General features: G+C 36.7%; 1 protein-coding gene across 5 annotated transcripts in view; it reads right to left on the minus strand.

Moving 5' to 3' along the window:
• AKT3 (AKT serine/threonine kinase 3) overlaps positions 1 to 15,037 on the minus strand; it is a 282,206-nt gene that overhangs the window by 137,212 nt on the left and 129,957 nt on the right. For 3 of the 5 annotated variants that reach the window (XR_011467308.1, XM_070385355.1, XM_070385354.1), the window contains one exon: positions 5,217 to 5,342. The exons of 1 other annotated variant lie outside the window; for it this stretch is intronic. Coding sequence is in view for 1 of the 4 variants with exons in the window: in XM_070385354.1 (XP_070241455.1) it covers positions 5,217 to 5,342 (126 nt within the window). In the remaining 3 variants the exon portion in view is untranslated. Of the gene's footprint in view, positions 1 to 5,216; positions 5,343 to 15,037 lie in introns of those variants that run through there. One more of the 5 variants, XM_070385357.1, reaches the window with a different exon arrangement.

A 15,037-nucleotide genomic window follows, 5' to 3' on the forward strand; every position in this document is an offset into this window, starting at 1 on the left:
TTCCTTAAAAAACTGGAAATAGAACTGCCATATGCCCCAGCAATCCCACTGTTGGGGATACACACTGAAGAAACCAGAATTGAAAGAGACACGTGTATCCTAATGTTCATCGCAGCGCTATTTACAATAGCCAAGATATGGAAGCAACCTAGATGTCCATCAGCAGATGAATGGATAAGAAAGCTGTGGTACATACACACAATGGACTATTACTCAGCCATTAAAAAGAATGCATTTGAATCCATTCTAATGAGGTGGATGAAACTGGAGCCTGTTATACAGAGTGAAGTAAGCCAGAAAGAAAAACACCAATACAGTATATTGCGCATATATATGGAATTTAGAAAGATGGTAACAATGAGCCTATATGCAAGACAGCAAAAGAGACACAGACGTAAAGAACAGTCTTTTGGACTCTGTGGGAGAAGGCGAGGGTGGGATGATTTGCGAGCGTAGCATTGAAACATGTATATTATCATATGTGAAGCGGATCGTCAGTCCAGGTTCGATGCATGAGACAGGATGCTCAGGGCTGGTGCACTGGGATGACCCTGGGGATGGGATGAGGAGGGAGGTGGAAGGGGGGTTCTGGATGGGGAACACATGTGCACCTGTTGCTGATTCATGTCAATGTTTGGCAAAAACCACTACAATATTGTAAAGTAATCAGCCTCCAATTAAAATAAATAAATAAATTTTTTTTAAATCACTGAATTTTCAAAGGTTTCATTTTTTCTCATCTCAAAAGGAAAAATCTGGACTAGATGTTTTCAGAAATGCATTCAAAACCTATTATTAGTGCCTAAGATATAGGCACTACGATATATGATATAAAGATCTTATAATACTAGGCTCTTTCCCCTAAAATAACTCACAGTTCACTGGATGAGACATACACATGAACAAGACAACCAAGAAACGTGATTAACAACAAAAGATAACAGCTTTGTGAAGGACAGAAAGGAAGAATTTACCAAGGAATGAGGCTGGGGATTTAAATCTGAACTGTCTTAAAGGATGAAAGAAAAATATTATTCCAGCAAATAGAAGACAGAGGGAACAGCATAAAGGCTCAGAGTAAAAATGCTACATAGTTTATACAGGAAATTACAAACAGTTCAGTACTGCCAAAGTGTAAATGGACAGCAGAAGAGAGATGAGCAAAGAGCTGAAAGCGGAGGCCAGCATGAGATCTTTGTGTGATATATTAAGGAATCTGGACTTTATCCAGCAGGATAAAATGAAGATCTAGGGCCGGGCTTTCACAGGTTAGCAGCATAGTTAGGATTTAATTTTAGAAAGATCACTTTGACATTCATGGGAAGGAAGAATATGAATGGTAGAAAATACAGGCAGAGATCTATAGTTAAAAATCGATAGCAGAGATGATGAGGGCCTATTCTAGAGATTAGAGAGAAGGTCAAGAAATAAGAAGACAGACCAGAAAGCCTAGAAATAAACTGGGAGTCAGATGAAGATATGAGGGAGGAAAAGGCATGAAACAGATCCAGGTTTCTGCTCAAGACAGAACTGAGGTAGTGAATACGGGGGGAAAAGTTAATCAAATTATCTTCAGTTCAGCTTAAGATTTGTTGCCTCCAAAAATATCTAGGCAGAGATGTCCAGTAGTCAGTTGAATATAGTAAAGATAGCAATCTCATGCTCAGAAAAGAGGCCTGCCCTGAAGATACATAAGTGTGGGAGCAAGCTGTATACTAGGAGGAATTGAAACCTTATTGTGAATGTGACCATCCAGGAAGAGAGTACAAAGTGAGAATAGTCCTTGGCCAGAACCCAGTTAGATATCCAAATGCATGCAATAAGTCAACCAAGAAAACCAGCAAAGAAAAGCATCTTAGAAAACAATGAGAGATCATCCCAAGAAAGAAGTAGTAATCAAAACTATAAAATGTCCCTCAAATGTAAATCCAGGAAAAGAAGAACTAAAAAAAATGTCTCCTAGTCTGAGCAGTTAAGGGGTCACTGGAGAACTTACTGAAAGTAGCTTCATCAAGCAAATAAAAAAGTTAGACTGAAGTGGACTGAAAAGTAGAAACAACTAGTATAAAGACATCTTTGGGGAAATTTTGAACTAGAAGAAAAGGAATCTGAAACTTAATGAAGAATGGAAAGATCAATACCAAGTCCCATCTAGTTCTCTTACTTTATTATTTTCATACAAATAAAAAGCCTATTTTGGTAAAGTTTCATTAAAACTCACAAAGATTAATCTTGAAGTACCATATTTTAATTATAGGGGGAAAATAGGGGACACACTGTAGCTATATATAACATCTCCCAACATACCTGAGTATGCTGCACCCTGTATTCCTGGCTCCTTTCTGTCATATGCTGAAGATAGCTAGAACCAGTGGGAGACTACTGAGTAACTCTCTCTGGCTCTTACTGTTCCTTCTCTTAATACCTCACGAAAACATTCCTTGTTACCCTCTGCCTGAAATATTCTTGTCCTCTATTTTATAATAATTTCATCCCCATTCACTCTTCAATGGCCTGCTCAAACTTCCCTCACAGAATCACAGAAAGCTAGAGACAAAGGGGACCTTACAAATTCATTCAGGTGTCCTCACCATGCTGATGAAGGGACTAAAGACCAGAGACTGTGAGAACGACCTGCCCAAGGTCGTACTCATGGTTTTTGGTAGAGCTTAAATTTGAACTATTTCTTCAACTAGGGCCCTTTTCACTACACATTACTATCTCAGGTAATTATTGCAAGGAGGCTTCCCTGATAGCTCAGTTGGTAAAGAATCTGCCTGCAATGTAGGAGACCCTGGTTAGATTCCTGGGTCGGGAAGATCTGCTGGAGAAGGGATAGGCTACCCACTCCAGTATTTTTGGGCTTCCCTTGTGGCTCAGCTACTAAAGAATCTGCCTGCAATGCAGGAGACCTGGGTTCAATCCCTGGATTGCGAAGATCCCCTGGAGAAGGGAAAGGCTACCCACTCCAGTATTCTGGCCTGGAGAATTCCATGGACTGTATAGTCCATGGGGTTGCACACAGTCAGACACGACTTTGACAAAAACAAATTATTGCAAACTTATGACTGCGATAAGTCAGGCATTAAAAACAATCAGTTTAAAACAGTTTGTTGTAAGATGCATGTTATTAACATGTTTCCTGAAATTAAGGAGCTGGTCTATAACTTCGCTTATTAACTATCCACAACTACTTGATTATTCAAGTAAAGATTACAGATGCCAACTAATATTGATTTCATGGATAAGCTGACTGTCAGTCACTAAATAGGTTCTCTCCTCAAGAGTGCAGCATTTATTTCAGCCTCTGCCAGTGGAAGTGTTGGAGCAGATGTTGGCAGACTGTGACATACAGTATGTCTTTAAAACTTGTTGGGGTGTGAAATTTCATAAGGTCAAAAAATGCTGCATTTTGATCAGCAGATACAGGAGTTCTGTACTTTATAAATTATTTCAGACAAACCAGTAATAGCATTTGCTAGTAAAATAGACAAACTAAGAAACCACACTGGCTTTAGGTCAGATATGATAATGTACACTGCTAATGTTTTAAAAGCCAATTTCTATCACTTTAAACCAAACACTTGCCCCAAATGTCTTTAGAAAGAAAATGTATTCATAAGTCAATACAAAATATAAGGTATTATTTCAATTGACAACAGGATTTTTAAAATAATTTTCTACTGAGAGAAAGCCATAAGTATCTAATGAGCCATTTTGGTGGAGAAAAAATTATTTTCTTAATACACAAATATAACGGTATCTTCACTTTTTAAAAAATGAAACTCCCTATGGAAAAATCCACTTACATAAACAGGAGGTTTTTTTTTTTAGTTAAAATGATTTCACAAACTTTTTGGTTTATTGTCCTACCTTATTGTTTAAAAAAACTGAAAGTATCCCCCCCCAAAAAAAGACTGTGACACTATATAATGATAAAATCACGTGTATAACATTCGAGGATTTTTATCATTTTGGATTTTCTGATGCTGCTATATTTTTTAACTGATTTTTGCTTCAATTTTCCCTCATATCTTTCCAAATCATGACTAATAGATAACTGCATACAATCAATGGAGAAGGCAACGGCACCCCACTCCAGTACTCTTGCCTGGAAAATCCCATGGACGGAGGAGCCTGGTAGGCTGCAGTCCATGGGGTCGCCAAGAGTCGGACACGATTGAACGACTTCATTTTCACTTTTCACTTTCATGCATTGGAGAAGGAAATGGCAACCCACTCCAGTGTTCTTGCCTGGAGAATCCCAGGGATGGGGGAGCCTGGTGGGCTGCCATCTACGGGGGTGCAAAAAGTCTGACACGACTGAGGCGACTTAGCAGCAGCAGCAGCAGCAGCATACAATCAAAATTAAAATTAAGAATGGTGTGTCTAGTTAAAGATTTTATCACAAACTTTACCTCTTATGCAAGTTTATTTTAACTTAATATTATGCTTTAAAATGTTTTACTCCTGAATTAACACAGAAAACCCCTTTCATTGATTAATCAGCAATTTAAACAATCTGAAAGTCTGGTTATAACAATTATAATCACCATCATCATCATCATCTTTCAGTTTATTTTTGGCTATTTTCAAGAAAATATATAATTCCTAAATAAGTTTAAATTACAAACTTATTTAGAAATTTGTAAGGAAGAAACAGTGTTAGATATTTGTAAGGAAGAAAAATATACCACAAACAAAATCTTCTCAGAAAATAATGTTTAAGATAAATAAATCATTTGTTTCTTATCATACAATCAATCAAATCACTTGTTTCTTATCATACAATCAATCAAAAGGGTTAAGATTATGACAGGAAACTTCGATTAGAGGTGCACTAAGAACTACAACATCTTACAACCAAGTTCAATCCAGCAGTCAAGTTCAATCCAGCAGTCAAGTTCAAAGGTCTCTGTTTACATTTTAAAGAAAAACTTGAGGTATGTACCTGGGGAATGGTTTTTATCACAAAGTTCTAACTAGGAAAAAATTATACTATTTTGGATTATATAAGACCACACATTATAATAATCTATGGAATCTTTCAGTTCCAATGCTAAGGAACTGAAATTCTATATAAACTGAAAATTTATCTGCAGTTAAGAACAAACCTAAACTTTTTCATAGGCTTTTCACATATCTCAAAGTATCTGACACATACAGCCATACAAATAAATAAATACAAGGTGAATCAACAATTGTAATTAACTTACTTGCTACTGAAAAGTTGTTGAGGGGATAAGGTAAATCCACATCTTGGGGTTTCTCTTTATATCCTATGAATGAGCCATCTGTCTTCAAAAGGAAATATCTTGGCCTCCAGTTTTTTATATATTCTCCTACGTGAGGAAAGCATGCATGTTAATGCTGGGGGAAAAATGAACAGCAGCTTTTATGTGAAAAAATAAATTATGGTACAATATATGTCCTACAACACTGGCCTCCAAAAATTTAGATAGGCAATTTTCTTTTAACTTAGCTTACAAAAGGAAATACATAAGCCTGCAATTAAGATTCAATAAAAACCCAAACATGTTTTGTTTCTAATGATTTCACACTTTGATAATTCATTTGCACCATTATTTCTTTAGAGAATCATTCAACTGAGTACACATTTTGTTCAGTTTTTCATATCAGATGGTTGTTAGAGCATATTTTCAGTCGTCTTAAAAAGCCTTGGTAAATAAATCATACGCACAGTATCAAGGAATTTCGATGAAAAACACTTATCATAAGAGGGACATGAAATAGATGTTTCTCTTCCATGTACCACAACTAATCGTGTCATTTTTTAAAAAGAAAGGGAAAAGGTCTATTTTCATTGTTAAATCTTGAGCATAACTTGTTTAAACAACATTCTATTATTAAAAGGAAAATAACTGCACAAATGCTGTAAACAAGTCAAGGAAATGAAAGAACATGGGTTAATACAGCTTAAAAACCACACACGCATTCATACACATAAATGTAAGACCTAAGAACACGTGGTTAGTGCCAAGCACATAATAGTCAATAAATGTATATTCTATTAGATTTTGATACAAGCTATCAACTAGCTACCAAAATATAAATTGTTAGCATCAAGATCACCATTTGCTTACTTCACCCTTCTTTTTAATTTTAAGCAACAGAGGCACTCCATGATACTGTAAGAGCTGGAAGGCTCCCTGGTCTCAATTTTCACTTCTCTACCAAATATTTCTATCTGGCTTTTCAATCTCAAGTGCTTAATCACAGAACTACAAAACTTTGAAAGCGGTTCAGCTTTCCCTTCAAATCAGTTTCTCCTGACATCAGTTATCTGAGCTCAAACCTAACATTTGACTGTTCCCTCTCATCAGTAGCTAAGTCAGTACTGACTTCAGTGCTGCTGCTACTGCTAAGTCACTTCAGTCGTGTCTGACTCTGTGCGACCCCATCGACGGCAGCCCACCAGGCTCCCCCGTCCCTGGGATTCTCCAGGCATGAATACTGGAGTGGGTTGCCATTTCCTTCTCCAACTGCCTTCACAAGTCTCTCTTATTTAGCCAACCTAAGATGCTCTAACACTTTACATCTGCCTTTCTTCTAATGCACTGTGACTTTTCTCCCATTCTACTCGCCCCCCTTCCATCATAATGCATCTATTATCTCCAGATAATTCTAATGTCCTTATATACTGCTTTGATGATATCACTTTTATGCTCAAAAATATTCTCCTTACTGTTTAGTATCAGTCTCTTAGTATAAAATGTGAGTTCTCCCATAATCTCACCCCTGACATGTATTTCAGATGTGGAATCATTCCTCTGGGTCGGCAATTCTCCAAATTTTCACCTCAGACCTCTTTACACCCTTAAATATTTTTCATACTTAAATATAGCCAATGAATTGTTCTGTATGTAGATAACAACTATAATATTTACTGTATTGGAAACTGAAAAGGAGAAAATTTAAATTTTTATTACTTCCTTTAACAGTAAAAAAATAAACTCATTGCATGCAACATTAATATTTTTATGACAATAGTTTTACTTTCTAAAACAAAAAAATTAAGGTAAAGAGCTGAATTGCTTTACATCTTTGCAAATCTCTTTAATGTTTGGCTTTAAAGAAGACAGTCAGAGTTTCATATCTGTTCCTACATCTAAACTGTTAAAGTAATATATTTTTGATTGAAATATTTTAAAAAAATCTAGCCCAAACAGATAGGTAGTTGGAAAAGGGATGAGTGTTCAGATAGTTATGGATGTCTTTCTTTGATACTACACCAGCATTTGACAAGCAGTCATTTCTAAAAGGTTACCTGCAGTGTGGAATTTGAAACCACTATCGATGAACTTCCTGTACTTTGCTATATAAAATCCCTGGGTCTGTATTTCACACCAAATGAATCTTTTACATGCTGCATGATTTTCTAACAGCACACACTGTTCATTCAGGAAACAACTGGTCCACCAAGTTATACTGATCTTCCAAATACTAACTCAATTCACTACACAATCACATTCAGTACCACTACAAATCTTATCAGGAAAGTAAGCAGTGGGAAGCTCTGCAGCTCATGACAGCAGATATGTTCTCCAAAATCGTACTCTTTGCTTTAAAACTCAGTTTTAACCAGTGGAAATAAATACTGTCAGTTCATTTTTCTTAAAGTTATACACTCCAAGGGCCCAATCTAGTGCCTGCCACTTGATGATGCTCAAAATAACTTACTAAATGAGTAAGTGTATATATGAACATCTTCCCCCACAAGTGTATAAGCATACAAGAAAAACTTAAGGGAAAGAAAAGGGAAACCTGACACCACTCATAACTTTAACTTACTTAAAAATACGGCCCTAATGTGAATAAACACAAGCAAGATTTATAAAACCAGAATGATAAACCCACAGTTCTCATTAAAAAAAGCAAACAGATCCCTTAATTGTACTTATTGTTTTATTTTTCTATTCATATTTAAGTATTCCTATATAAAAATTAAAATCATTAGATGTTCTCTAATCAGTGATGTTATATTTATATTTCAAATGCTATTTTAAAACAATAACTTGTACTGGTACAAAATGCTGTAACTTTGATAAGCTAAATAATAACAGTTTAATAACTATACCAAAGATAAAATGAAACAAATCCATTTTGTAAATTTTAAAGAAGAAAAAAATCAGGAAAACATCATTTTTTCTTACACAACATTTCTCCTTATCTTTTAAGAGTACTAAATACATTCTTTTTAAAATGTATAATTAAAAGAAATGTCAAGTTTTCAATTCTAAGAATAATTTCCTATCAACCACTAAGAATTTACATGTGTAGATGAAAGACACAAAACATCACCACAAAAATTTTATCTTCTTGTTAAACGAATCTTAAGAAATTAAAAACATTTTGTGGCTTATAGCAGGTTTTCTGATTAACAAAAATTTCTTTAAAATAAGTCTATTATGCATCCCTGACACATATTACTCAAAGAGTGATAGTCATTTACCCAGAAGAAAAACTGAAGTCGAAATTTCCCTTCTTTATTAAATAAACATTAAGTATTTCTGACAAAATTTTATTACTAATTTTGAATTCAGTTAACCAACAACTGTACTGTCATGCTAAGCTAACAGTGTATCCCAAACTTTCAGTGAAGACTCCTGAATGTAGTTTTCATTTTATCATTTTCCATCCATAATATGAATGGACTTTCTGAGAAATTATCCTAGGTGCTAGGAACACAGTAGCAGACCAGAAATAATGGCCTCTAACTCATAAAGCTTATATTCCAGTATTATACCAGATTTCTGGTGCCCACTAAAATCTGGAGAAGGGTTATGAGTTATTTCCTGAAAGCAAATCCTTTATTATAGGTTCCTATAAACATTCTTAACTAAAGCTCATGTAATAGCATGATGTGTTGGTCTAATTAAATATTCATTTTTGAGTTCCAAGAGGTCTAAAGAAATGGGCCTTACAGAGGACACAAACTCATAAGGTATCAATAAAACAAAAAAGTAAGCTTATTGCTATGTACTAGACCCAGTACAAAAGAAGGATAATATTCCTAGCTTAAAAGAATTTTTAAAAGTTACAGCTTTTCCCAACAGTTTGGAAAGACACCGTGCACACTGGCAGCAAAGCAGAACTGTTCCTGCAGCCTTGGGACTCCCAAGAAAACCAGCTGCTTATGGAACACCTTCTTAACTGACTCAGCTTAGGCAGTGGGAGTTCAAATAAGGCACATCTAAGTCTGCTCTAAAAATATGGCCAAAAAGTCCAGGCTTTCATAGAGGGTAAGTTCCTAGAATAAAGTTACCCTCTCTGCCACCATTCTTTTTTAGACAGACTAAGATAAAAGGCTTCTCTGGTGGCTCAGTGGTAAAGCATCCACCTGCCAACGCAGGAGACGTGGGCTCCATCCTTGGGTCAGGAAGATCCCCTGGAGAAGAAAATGGCAGCCCATTTCAGTATTCCTGCCTGGGAAATCGCATGGACAGAGGAACCTGGTGGGGTACAATCCATGGGGTCACAAAAGAGTTGGACACGTCTTGGTGACTAAACAACAACAAAAGTTAATCACATCTTATCTTTTAAGCATAGCATTTACACCTAAGTTTGTACCTCCTGCATTAAAACAAAGTTGCATCATACTTTTTTTATTCATAGCCCATAGATTTCAACTAATTTAAAAGACAGCCTGGTTATAATGAGGAAAAAGTCTTGTTAAATAAAGCAGCAGCATTTATGGAGTACCAAGTCTTCTGAAGAGATTATTCAACAGATACCCATCAGTATAGATTCAAAATGTGTATGCACTGTCATGATTAACCTTCAGCAAGCACCACAGTCACACATGGACAAGATGTCTATCGCAACTTTCTATCTGCCTTAATGGGTGTTTCCAATTCATTCATACTCATTGGCTGGAGGCTTTGTATATTTTGAAGTATGCTGTTACCAATACCAAAACATATTTTCTAACAAAGTTTCTGATATTTTGACTTCTGTAGTAGACTGAATGGTGAACCCAAAATATATGTATACACCCTAATCCCTGGAAAAACATCTATCTGTTTCATTAACTACGCTAAAGCCTTTGACGGTACTGATCATGACACATAGTGCAAAGCTCTTACCTGGGAATACCAGACCATCTTAGGAATACCAGACCATCCTACCTGTCTCCTGAGAAACCTGTATGCGGGTCAAGAAGCAACAGTTAGAACCTTGTATGGAACAACTGATTGGTTCAAGACTGAGAAAGGAGTACGACAGGGCTGACTACTGTCACCGTGTTTGCTTAAATTATACCCTGGGCACATCATAAGAAATGCCGGGCTGGATGAGTTAAAAGCCAGAATCACGACAGGTGAGAAAAACATCAAAAACCTCAGATATCTTGATGATACCACTCTGATGGCAGAATGCAAAGAGGAACTAAAGAGTCTCTTGAGGGTGAAGGAGAGTGAAAGAGCCGGCTTAAAACTCAATATTTAATAAAAAGGTAGAAGCAGCCATAAAATCAGAAGATGACTGCTTCTTGGAAGGAAAGCGGTGACAAACCTAGACCTTGTGTTGAAAAGCAGAGACGTTATTCTGCTGACAAAGGTCCATGTAGTCAAGGCTATGGTCTTCCCAGTGGTCACATATACGGTTGTGAGAGCTGGAGAGTAAAGAAGGCAGAATGCCAAAGACTGATGCCTTCAAACTGTGGTGCTGAGACTTCTGAAAGTCCCTGGGACAGCAAGGAGATCAAACCAGTCAATCTTAAGGGAGATCAACCCTGAATATTCCCTGGAAGGACTGATGCTGAAGCTGAAGCTCCAGCTCTACTATTTTGGTCATTTGATGAGAATAGACAACTCGCTGGAAAAGTCCCTGGTGCTGGGAAAGATCGAGGGCAGAAGGAGAAGAGGGCATCAGAGGGTGAGATGGCTGGATGGCATCACTGATGCAATGAACATGAACTTGGGCAAACTCCAGATACAGTGAAGGACAGAGAAGCCTGGCGTGCTGCAGTCCATGGCGTCACAGAGTCAGACACAACTGTGACTGAACAAGAATCCCTGGAAACTGGGAATATTACTTTCTTTGGCAAAAGAGGTTATTAAGGTAAGGATTTGAGAAGTGGGGCTTTTCAAAAGAGAAACTCATCCTGGACAATCTGTGCATGTGTGCTCAATCACGTCCAACTTTGTGGCCAGCCAGGCTCCTCTGTCCATGGAATTTCCCAGGCAAGAATACTGGAGTGGATTGCCATTTCCTCCTCAAGGAGATCTTCCCAGCCAAGGGACCAAAACTGCATCTCCCATGTCTCCTGCATTGGCAGGCAGATTCTTTACCACTGAGCCACCTGGGAAGGCCCATCCTAGACTATCCGGGTAAGCCCTAAATCCAATTACAAGTATCTCTAACAGTGAAGCAGAAGAAGGTTTGACACATAGAGAAGGGGAAGAGGCAGTGAGAAAAAAAGAGACAGAGATTGGAATGATGCACCACAAGTAAAGGACTAACTGAAGACACAGAAGCTGGAAGAGGCAAGAAATGGATTCTCCTCTAAAGCCTTTACAGGAAGGTTTACACCTAGATTCTAACTTATAACCACTGCTTACACCTGCCGATATATTAATTCTAACTTCTGGCCTCCAGAACAATCAGAAAATAAATGTCTGTTGTTTAAACCCACCCAACTTTCTGTAATTTGTTACGCACACCTAAAAAAACAAATGAAGCTTCTCAACACTACAACCAAAGGCTTGTAAAGGCTTGTTTACAGAAACAAACAAAAAACTGAAAACTGAAACAAACAACAACAAAAACCCTATTGATTAAGTTATTGGCATAAGTGTTACAGAGACTCAAAGTTAATACTTTACACATAGAGAGGGGAAAATCCACACCACTCTGATAAAAACAGAATCCTACTTATGAAATGCAGGGTTGGAAGATGCTGTTTACTGGAGTTCAGTTTTACTTAGTTATGATTTTAGATTCTGGGCTTTTGCCAACATTCTTACCCTACTTAATAATTTACTTCTTGTAATCTCTTAAAAATAAATTGAAATTCTGGTTTCTGTAACAGATACAGGTGATACAGGTTTTAAAAATACCAATGGTCACTCATGCTTGTTATAACAGAAGCTTCAAAAGCTAGTCATTTGCTACTAATAACAAAGAGGCTGAAGGCATTCTCACATGAATGTCAGGAAAGAGACATTACTGTTTTGACTCATCATAAAGCTTAGTTTCCTCACCTGAAAAATGAGAATCAGTGCCTACCTAAAGGGTTTGGAAGGACATAAAAAGGACTTATAACATTCTCTGACATATGGCAAGTGTTAGATTATTATTGCTATTATTAAATGAAGCCACAATCATTTATTGTAGTATCATTTACAATTCAGCTACAACCTCACATTAAATAGTCTACTAATCAATACAGCACTTATTCAGGCGTATTTACATAACTGAGGCAACAGGCAGCAATCAGCAATAAATTTACTTCACCAACAGAAAAAAGTCTCCTTAGTTTCAGGTATATAAAGCAAATCCTATCTAAAGAAATAAAAAAAGTTATCCAGGGTCAAAACACAACACTGATTTAATACGTTCATTTCTTTTTTAAGACAGGGACAGGATATCACAGAAGTAACTACTCTTCCAAAGAAAAAAGCCAAAGTCTTAGGTCTCTCTGAACTGTTTTTATTAAATGACAAACATAGGGCACAGTATCATGAAAATACAAATATTTTAAGAATTTCAAAGAAGTGCTTTAAGCCAAAAAATAACAGCTTTCAATAAAAATAGATGTACATAAATTTAAGAAACTATTAGTCTTAAATAAAAGTCTTCATGAGTCAGTTTTTACCTAAGACCAAAAGAAGTTTAATGTTAATTTCAGTGTAAAATTTTATTTAAGTTTAGGGTTCACAGTATTATAAATATCCTGCTGCTTGTTGAGAGATGCCAACCAAGTTTACGCATATGAGCTACCTAAAAGAAACCACAGCAGAGTCTTTTTTCCACGAGTGGATTTTCATAAATAAATATTAGCACTATAAACAAACAAATACTGAATATATAATTCATAATTGTGTGCTATATCGTAAATATAACTAAATATAGTTACTGAAGAAATGCATGATGATAAACATAATATTTGCAGTTCTTAAAATTGCCTGTTATGTTTTTACATAGCAGATCCAAGTATCACATTCCAATTAGTTCTAAGAAAAAAAGCCCTATTTCTGTCCCTGAGGGAATAGAAGAAATATTTCTCTCACTGAAATTATCATCATCCCATTTCATAGATGTCTTGAAAATAATCTTAAAGAATTTTTTAATATTACCTACACTGCAATGAGCTAGCATAACACAATTTTTCAACGAGGGACAATCTGAAATGTTAATAAATGAAAATGCTCTTGCACTTATATATGTTGACTATTTCCTTCTCCTGCAAACCTAAATTTTTACGTTATCTTTCCCCTTTTCATTAAGCCCTTTTCAAGGATATTCTTTCTTTTTGCCCTTGAGCAAATTAAAACTGTTAGATTCTATGGTGTCTCTATGTACTCTCTTCAACACACAGCTATTAACCAGCTCTGGATGTTGTCAGACTCCGGAAATTAGGTGATATCTGCAAAATGTGCCTCTGTTTGCATCTCTCTGTGCTCAGTCACATCAGACTCTTTGTGAACCCACGGCCGGTAGCCTGTCAGGCTCCTCTGTCCATGAGATTATCCTGGCAAAAATAATGGAGTGGGTTTGCCACTTCCTCCTCCAGGGGAATCTTCCTGACCCAGGGATCAAACCCCTGTCTCCTATGGCTCCTGCTTGGTAGGAGGATTCTTTACCATTGGGCCATTTGGGAAGAAATTAATGACTCCTGCCCAGCTCAGTTGTTCTGAGTTTAAAGCTACTGGCCAATGAGCATCCCAAATCAAAGAACAAGGTTCTTTAAACATTTTTATTTAACACTGGGGGAAATGGGCTTCTAATAGATCAACTCATTCAGAAATACTTAGTGTCAAAACGCTTACTAAAAACAAAAGCACTGAGAATGCAGCAATGAATGATACAGGCTTAGTGCCTGCCCTCAGGTGGCTTTTAGTAGGCAGCTGTGGGAAGAGCTAGAGAAAAGCAGGTGATCGAGCAATTAAAATTCAAAATGAAAACTTCTTCCGTTTCTATAATCATTTTTAAGGCTCCAGCAGGTCAAAGCAAGGGACGGTAACACCTGCTATGTCTTGGTAATTTCCAAATAGCAACCTAAGTGCCCGTTCAAAAAGGTGCTCAGTATTTGCTGTCTGAAGCATCACTGTGAAGAAGAGACTAGGAGCAGCATATGGTCCCTGAACATTTCGCAAAAGAACTGTGCTAATCCAGGTTTGCAGCTGTGTTAATTCAAAATGAGGCCCCTTCCTCTTTGAAGCCTCATGACAATACAAGCAGAGAAGCACACAGTTATATAGTTATTGATACAACCTCCATCCAGCATAACATATAACAACACCTTAGTCTTTCACATTTCAAGGCTTGTCTTTTTCTCTCATTATGTTCTGTATAGTATTGATCGATGAAGTATCTTTTTCTCTCATAATTTTCTATACGGTATTGATTAATGAGGTCGTATTGCAAAGCATTCATATCTTTATGATCATCTCACCCAGGTTGCCTGGCTATCTCATGAGGTCACATGAGAGATTTGTCTGTTCTGGTACTGGTCAACGTTACCACTCTAACTGGCCAGATGGAAGATGTTTACAATTTTGGTGATTCTGCATCCTGCTTCCAAGATGCCTTAAATGCTTTCCAGATGTACCCACATTCCTGTTTTACCACATATGCTCCTTCATGATTATTTTCAAAGTATATTATAGTCAAGAAATTTTTCTTCCACTGCATAATGCATGAACTTGTCATTTTTATATTAAGTGTAGTTTTCATATCTACTTCCTAAAGAAGGCTGAGGTCCATGTTTTGCTTTGAAGCTGAAGCAATCATGAGGAAAAGTACCTAAGCACTGAATACCACAAGATGTTGGAATGCCAGCTTCTCTAAGATC

Source organism: Bos mutus, chromosome 16 (genome assembly GCF_027580195.1).
Source record: "Bos mutus isolate GX-2022 chromosome 16, NWIPB_WYAK_1.1, whole genome shotgun sequence".
Lineage (NCBI taxonomy): Eukaryota > Metazoa > Chordata > Mammalia > Artiodactyla > Bovidae > Bos > Bos mutus.